Genomic DNA, 8,534 nt, shown 5'->3' on the forward strand with positions numbered 1-8,534 from the left:
GTCCTTTTGGTATTCATTTATGAATTTATAAAAGATTGGGAACAGGACTTTTAATAAAATTACTAAATAAGATTAATTTCAAATTATTGTTTATAATTTTAAATTAGTATAATGTTTTCCTATTATGAGTAATTAAAATATTTAGAATTTCTTGATACATTATAATTGTAGAAGTAGGTAATTTTGGATTTTAGAGACATCTAATATGAATTTATTATATAAGAGAATAAGTTATATTTTCATTAGAGTTTTATTAAGATATGTTTTTTTTTAAAATTAAAGGATATGATGTTTTTGTGTGCACCAACTCTTAATCTTTTGATCTGAAATTAAGAAAACTTTTTAAAACCACCAAAGCTAAGAAGAGTTGATTAAAAAATCTTTTGATCTGAAATTAAGAAAACTTTTTAAAACCACCAAAGCTAAGGAGAGTTGATTAAAAAATCTTTTGATCTGAAATTAAGAAAACTTTTTAAAACCACCAAAGCTAAGGAGAGTTGATTAAAAAATATGATGTTTAAATTGGGTGTTTGAGCACTATTTATATGTTGTGTGCTCTTAATTCGTAAAAGAAAATCAAGTCTAAAACAATGTCGTTACGAGTGTTTTTGCAAAAAGTTATTCAGTGATAAGTACATAAGGTATGTACACGCAAAGTCTAATGATATCGTTTCAATACCTTTATCTCATCAAAAAAACTCCCATCTAGACTTCCATTTAGACGAAGTTTGAAGGATAGAAACACAAACGATAAAACAAAATAATATTTTTCTACTTTTATCTATATAATAAACACACTAATTTTTCTGTACAACTATTCTAGAGATTATGAGCTATAACCAAAGAATATCAACAGCTTGCTGATGAAAAGAACGAAAAAGAATGTACATATGCTAGGCTCTTAACTTTTGCCCTATCTGACACATATGATACAGCTTGAGTATACTCTTCTGTACAATACATATCCTCTACAACTAACAAAACCGACAAAATTCAGGCGGATCAAAATGGCCCGACTGCGTTCCATGCTTTACGAATGATCATAATCCTCACCAACAAACCAATATACGTCAATAACTTTTACTTTGGCGTTTGTCCTTCTTTCTAGCTGCTGCACGGGCTGTGTAGCCCACCGTTTGGGGTCTTATCGATCTCTGACGAACCATATGGCAGTACTCGGGGTCTTCAGTCTGCCCTTCATGCCGTATCCATTGGATCATCTGATGGTACATCGGCAGAAACCTCATTTGGAGAGCGGAATACGTAAAGTAGGGGACTAACGCGGATATTACTACAAAGATTATTAGGAGCCAATATTTTGGCGTTGGGGCGAGTGACTGAACAAAAACCTGATATGCTGTCTTTGAAAAATTGGGATTCATCAATCCATATATCAAAAGGAAGACGTACCAAAACGCTATAGAACCCCAAATGACTATATGTTGTATGAGGGTGAAGTAGCGGATGAAGAGCGCCATCTGACAGTTGACTAACCATACAACACATGTATACATAGTTGCTCCGAAGATTTGGAAGTCCACAGGTCTGCCGTTGTGACTAAAAGCCTGGTATGACAGTGCTTTCTTGCAGAAGAAGAAGGCTATTATACCGCTGATCATTCCGTTGACCATCCAGCTGAGTATTCGTAGCCAACTGAAGAGGACATTTTGAACGCCTTCTTGATAGAGTAGCGAGAACTGCCATACGAGAGAATATGAAGAGATACGTGAGATCGGTCATTGGAAAATATTAAAACGGAAGAAATGAGAATCGTCATCGTGTTTTATTTAGAAAAGATTTTATCGTTGTGAATCGCGAATCAGAAAAAGCAAATTATGGTCGGTTTTGGGCTATCTTAGTATCATTTTAAGCGAATCGCAAATTAAAAAATGAATTAACTGGCGAATTATGTTACACTGGTTCAGCAACATAAGATACTGAACCTTGTACGATAACTTGATGTGATGCTTGTGGAATTCGTTTTAACGATAAATTTAAGATTGCTATACCTTGAGACAGAAACGTGCAGAAACGTCTTGATCAAAGACTCCCAAAGCAATTGCAGGAAGTGATGTGAAGAACACATTATATAGTGATAGGAACCAATCATTATAAGCCGGTTGACCAGAGAACGATGCATAGGCTTCAAACAAGAAAACTGTGACGCCAAAAACGACGTTCTTGTAGAAAAAATAACAGATCTGTCAAGGGAAAAAAATTTACACAAATTATCACCTGAAAATATCAAGCATACTTAAGAATGAAAACTCATCCTAATGGAATCATATGTCAGGCAGACGATACCATAGAGGTTATCCTTCGGTAACACCAATGTCCATGTACGAGCAGCAGACGCTCCAAAAACCGAAATTGAGCGATAGCAATATCACTAGACATTACAGCCTGACATACACAAAAGAGAAAATATAAGTAACAGAGGGAGTACCGAGAGTGATACACTTCACACGACATGCTGTATGACATACCTGCATTCCCTCGGCGCCACTGATCCCGATCCCAATGTCAGCTTCTTGAAGCATTCCTACATCATTCGCTCCATCACCGATGGCTAAAGTTGTTCTCTTTGTACCATTTTTCACTAGTCTTGTGACCAATGCTTTCTGCTTTGGTGACGAGCGACAACAAATTACAGAGGCGCAGCTGATTGCAAGCTCTAGGAATATGTTCTTTGTATCATCCTCCAAAGCATATACAAGAGATTTCCCATCAATGATTAAAGCATAGGCATCAGAACTTGTCCCTGATGCACCGACTTGGGTCTTTCCCGCAGTAATTTGTTTGCGCACTAATTCTTTGGATGCCTATAATACGAGAAGAATCACATGAGAACTCATACACTTAAATATATATCAAAAATGGCTCAATCTATGTTACTTTCATTTTGCTTCACGTACCCGTGTCCGATCCTTGATCCTCGGATATTGATATGGCACTTAGGCACTTCAATTTAGGCGTAGAATTGAATATTTAGACCTATTCGACTCTTGGACACGTACCAATATCCAACATCAGTACTCGAGTCCAAGTAACATTGGGCTCAACCATCAGCTTAAACTTTTGGTTGAATTAATTCCTCGACATGGTATCAGAGGCCAGCGTCACAAACATTTACGAAGGAAACTCACCTTAGTGATGGCATCCTTGTCACCCAACTTTTCCAATGTTTTGATTTCTGGGTCGTCTAAATTGATCATTATCTGCTTCATCCCTTGTCTCAACAAGCTACAAGCAAACCTGTACTTTGCCTAGGCCAAATTAGAGCCGAAATTGGAGATACAGTTAATGATACCCTCCGTACAAAACAAAACCATACCCTATGTTAATAGCTGTCTCCATCTTATCGCCAGTCAAGACCCATATCTTTATTCCGGCTTGTGCAAGCTTATCAATACATTCCGGAACCTATACATAATTACATATAAAGATTAGTAGACGAACCCAATTTCCTAAGAGGAACAAGCAAAGGTTTAAACCTACCCCGCGTTGAAGTTTGTCCTCGACTGCAGTTGCACCTAGAAGTATCAAATCTCTTTCAATTGTCTCTGCTGCTTGCTCGATTAGTGTTTCTCTATCTGCGCTAACAGCATTCCTAGCAGCATTAAATGATTCACTGAACTCTTTGAATTTTTCTTCATCTATTTCCCGATAGCCAAGCAACAAGGTCCTCAGCCCTGCATCAGCGTATTCATTTACATGGTCTCTGGTCTGCGCTTCAAACTCATCACCATGCTTGGCTAGCAGCGGAAACATAACACTGCAGAGGAAGTGAACAGAATAGAGCATATAAATACAAAGATTGTGATGAAGAAAAGGGAAGTACTAAGAGGAATTGCATTTAAACTAAACCTGTCGGCACCCTTGCAGAGCAAAAACATTTTCCCATCCTCAGTTTCAACAATCACCGACATTCTTTTTCTAGTACTATTGAAATCCAAGATACTCAGGATTTTGTATTCTCTGTATACAAGTAAATAAAGTTAGGAAGTACGAATATGTTATGTATTCACACAATATGCACAAGTCATGTGATGTCGAAGACTTATGGTCATGGTCATCAACCCAGCAACCCGCACAAAGCCAGAGTTCAGGGGAGAGGTAGCGGACAGATCATACTCGCACCCTCTCATGGAAGAGGGCAGGAGAAATGCGCGGAATCAGGTTAAACCCCCAGGTAATGTCAAAGACATGGAACTAAGCTTGTATGCAAAAGTGGCACAAAGATTAATATCTAAGCCTCTTACTACTAGGTTAAGCATCTTTGCACAAAAACGATTTCATATTCAGTTTTATACCGAGAGATATGCTTACCTATCAATTATTTGGCCAGAATCAGGATCCAATTCAAGCAATGAAACAGTGGTTTGAGTCCTTTTGTAGAACTCAAAGCCAAGTTCTCTAGCTGCAATAACAAAAGCTGCCTCATCTGGCGATTCTGCTTCATACGAAATCTTTCCTGTTTCTTCATCTACTTCTGGAATCACGGTGTGACAAAGAGCTAGTAGCTGAAAGAACATCTGGATAACATGTGAATTTGGCTCATTCACCCAATTACCATCCATAATTCTTTCATCCTTGAAATTAAACCCTTTGATACCAGAACTTGCATCAGCAAAATCGTCCTCATTTTCGTCGTGTTCATTGACTATCCCATTGGATAATGGTAAAACATTGGCCAACCCACTCGGTAAAGGTGAACCTTTTCTCTTAGCCATAGCCTTTTCGACCTCTGTAATTCCACGGCCATATGCTGTCCCAGCTATAGAGCACTTAATAAACTCCATAGAGTTACAAGTCAAAGTACCCGTCTTATCAGAAAGTATCGTATCGACTTGACCAAGCTCTTCATTTAGGTTTGAGGTACGGGCGTGTGCTGGCTTATCAGCTTCCTCATAATACATTTGAATATCTTGGTTGATGAAAAGGCTTTGAAGAACTTTAACGATTTCTATAGACACATACAAAGAGATAGGGATCAGGTAAGTGTATAACATAAGACCAGTTAGGAAGTGTAAAAATGCTGCTAATGGAGCCCTCTTGGAATCAAAGTAGACTGACGAGTCATCCGGTCTGAGATACCACCTCTTCATTATGCCGTTTTTGAGGTCATCGTTGGTCGTTACACCAAACACAACAGATCCAACAAAAGACATCAAAAACAAGATAAAAAATAAGAAGTATATAATCTGATCCATTTTCTTCTCGACTCGACTACGCTTTGAAGGTGGGTCCGTAGCATTCTGCATAACCTTAGTGTCATGACCAGTGAAGACCACAACACCATAGATGTAATCTGTATTCCGAAGCTTAGAATCTCGGAGGAGAAGCTGTTGCGGGCTGAGCGGATGCTGTTGTTTCTCATAATCCATACTTCCAACAAAGGTATATAGATTGGCATTCGGGTCTTCACATCTAATGGTCGCTTTAAAATCCTTGAAGCTCAAATCCTCAAGCAACGATGTGGTAGCATCAAGTGCTTGTTTCATTTTCAAGTTAGTCTCACCATCAAGATTCATTGTTTCCACATAGCACACAGCGTCTTCATAACTAGATGAAAGCAAAAGTATATCGGCTGGAAAAAACTCATCCTTCTCGATTTTCACTATATCCCCTACTTTTAAATGCCTCCATTCGGATAGTTTAAATTCCCCATTTCCATTGTGCACTTTTATTTTTCTATTATTGACCTCTATATCCTGAGAATCAAATTATCATATACAAGGTCAGAAATCATCACCATCACCATCATACACGGCATATCCCGCTCATATCATTTATAAATCATGATCATCATCATGATCCTCATCATACCCCGCTCATACAAGCTATAATCAGGCTCTAGGAAGAGTTAAAACTTAAAAGACGGCAGCCATAAACCCTTATCAGAGGGGATAAGGAGGTCAGCCATAAACCCTTATCAAAGGGGATAAGGAGGTTGCAGCCAATGAGAATATGGACTCGAGAATCTTAAGTCTAGCAAACAAAATAATAGAAGAATTTATAAGCTGATCAAACTCTAAGAACTGATATGGTTAAGACAAGTTCAATCAACATCAAAATTCCAAAAATGATTAAAACTCAACACCCAAAATGTACCATCTAATCATACCCATAAAGTCTACATAGTAATATGCATTACCAATTACAACATAAAGTTAGGTTGGATAATTTATTTTAAACAATGGAAGCCATATTTGGCATACTATAAGCTAATAATCATGATAGAAATTGACTAACTATAATCTCAAAAGACACCCATGAGTTCATCCTTTGCCTTAAACAGTAGAACCCAAATACCAATCATAAACAAAAAGTAAAATTTCCTTTTCTAGCCACTAAAAAATTATAACTAAACTTATAAAAAAAAAAAAAAAAAAAAAAAGGGATTGCAAATCACAAACCTGTTGTTTGCGCTTCCAATCTTCAATGGCTTCCTTAAGCATACTAACACCAATCACAAAAATGAGAGGAACTATGGCACTAACAGCAGTATAAGGAGCAAGTGGAGTAAAGGACAGAATACCAGTTACAAGGAAGAAAAAATTGGCAACTCTTCTAAATTGTTCAAACAAAGATTTGGGTATAAAAGTTGCAAGTGTATACTTAGTAGTTCTAACATAATTATCTGGGTAATCTCTAATTGATGAATCAAAACCATTTGATTCATTACAAAAGACAACTCTTGAAAAACCAGGACCCCCAATCTCTGAATGATCATCTTCTTTAAATGATGCTTTCCCACAATGAAATGAGTAGATCTTGCTAAACCTTAGTCTTCTTCTTCTTCTAGCTTGTCCCATTTTGACTCAAATCCAAGAAAAGAGGAGAAGAAGGGAGCTTCTGTGAATAATTTACTCAATTTTATGAAAAAGATGAGATTTTTACGTCTTTTTTTTTTCTTTTTTAGAATACCCAAGTGTAAAATATTGAGGTACTTGTGTTTATTTAATGCAACTACCAAGTTGTATGAACAAAACCCAATAAATTCTTGACCCCCAGAAAGCTTAAAACTCAGTAAAAATTTGACAAATATATGTGTATAATTGGATGTTATATAAACAAGCTATCTTAATAACTCATAAATTGTTGCACCAAGCATCAAAAACTCCTAATTTTATAAAGAAAATCAATACCCAGAAGATTTTCCAGCTGTGTTATAGTTAATGAGAAGTAACAGACTATCATTTAGCCATAAAAACCAATAAAAAAAACATAAAAAAACAAACAAGAAAGCTGTGATTTTTGAGCAAAGGAAGGATAACCCAGAAGCTAAATTAGCACCAAAAATGAAAAAATGAAATAATGATGAAGAAATTGAAGTGAAAATTTTCACATTCAACAATGGGTGATGATTTAGGTAAAGATTATAGCAAAAAAGAAGAAATTTCAAGAAATTTAAGGTCTCTTTTCTTGTCTTCAACCAGGAAAATTTGAATGAAAACTTGGATCATCCCCTCTTGTTTGACTTTGCACATTAATGTACCCTTAACACGCATTGTTATAGACTTATAGTACTGATTTTTCAATCTATAATTTACCCATTAAAAGATTTTAATTCAATAAAAAAAAAAACCAGAAATTAAAAAAAAAAAATTAAAATTTCCAACTAACATCAACAACCCCACCAAAAGTAAATATGAAATAGACCTATCTAAACAAAAAGAAAAATTTTTTTAAAAAAGAATATTCCAAAAGGAAGAATGCTGGAAATATAATAACAATTTTTGAATGTCAAGAATTAGGTTTTGTCTCAGTTAAATAAGCATTATTTTTTCCGAACAAGCTCCTGAAATTAAAATTTTACTTAGTTTTTTTTTTTTTGACATACCCTGTAATCCAAAAAAAATCAAAATTATATTGAATTTAACAAAAGCATAAAGTATACTCTTAAGAAAAATCTGTAAGAAAAAAAAATCAACAATAATTCTAGAGGAAAATTAAAAAAAAAAAAAAAAAGAATTTGTATAAAAAGTATAAAAAATTAATTTTTGTTGTATTAATTTCTTCAAGTTTTCCTTACTTGTTCCTCCTCTCTTTCTTTGAATATTCTTTGTTTTTGTGTTCTTCCATCTCAGAAACTTTAAAATGATTTATTTAAAAATTTCTTGTTTTGCAAATAAAATAAAATCATGTGTTAATTTGTTTCTAATTTTACAAGTAAATACACATAAAATTGTTACTCCTTTTCCTTATATTTCTCTTTTAATTTAGAGGATTGATTGTTGCATTTTAGTACACTAAATCAAAAAATATACTCTATTTATCATTTAAAATTTAATCTAATTAAATATGGAGTAAATCACTAAATCACTGATGGTTTGCCTAAATACTTGATTGTTGATACCAACTTACTAATATTGCATATCTTTTTTTAGAATCATTACTTTCTTTTTATAGAAATATTACTACTTTCTCACAAAATTATTGTCATTTGGGAAATGCTACAAATTTTCGCATATCCTACATTTCATGAATGAATGAACATCTATATGTATGAATATCATCCATTTTATGTA

At 34.8% G+C, this 8,534-nt stretch overlaps 1 protein-coding gene across 1 annotated transcript; it reads right to left on the reverse strand.

The window, feature by feature from the left end:
* Positions 1-612: 612 nt before the first annotated feature.
* On the reverse strand, positions 613-7,542 carry LOC130807428 (putative phospholipid-transporting ATPase 9). The gene is made up of 10 exons (XM_057672633.1): positions 6,420-7,542; positions 4,330-5,714; positions 3,868-3,978; positions 3,499-3,775; positions 3,335-3,423; positions 3,147-3,255; positions 2,487-2,822; positions 2,305-2,403; positions 2,010-2,201; positions 613-1,697 (listed from the first exon to the last, which is right to left on the reverse strand). Exons 1-10 carry the CDS (start codon positions 6,816-6,818, stop codon positions 1,071-1,073), a joined length of 3,624 nt encoding a protein of 1,207 aa, XP_057528616.1. The 5' UTR covers positions 6,819-7,542; the 3' UTR covers positions 613-1,070.
* Between the last annotated feature and the right edge of the window lie 992 nt (positions 7,543-8,534).

This window comes from Amaranthus tricolor, chromosome 3, assembly GCF_026212465.1.
Source record: "Amaranthus tricolor cultivar Red isolate AtriRed21 chromosome 3, ASM2621246v1, whole genome shotgun sequence".
NCBI lineage: Eukaryota > Viridiplantae > Streptophyta > Magnoliopsida > Caryophyllales > Amaranthaceae > Amaranthus > Amaranthus tricolor.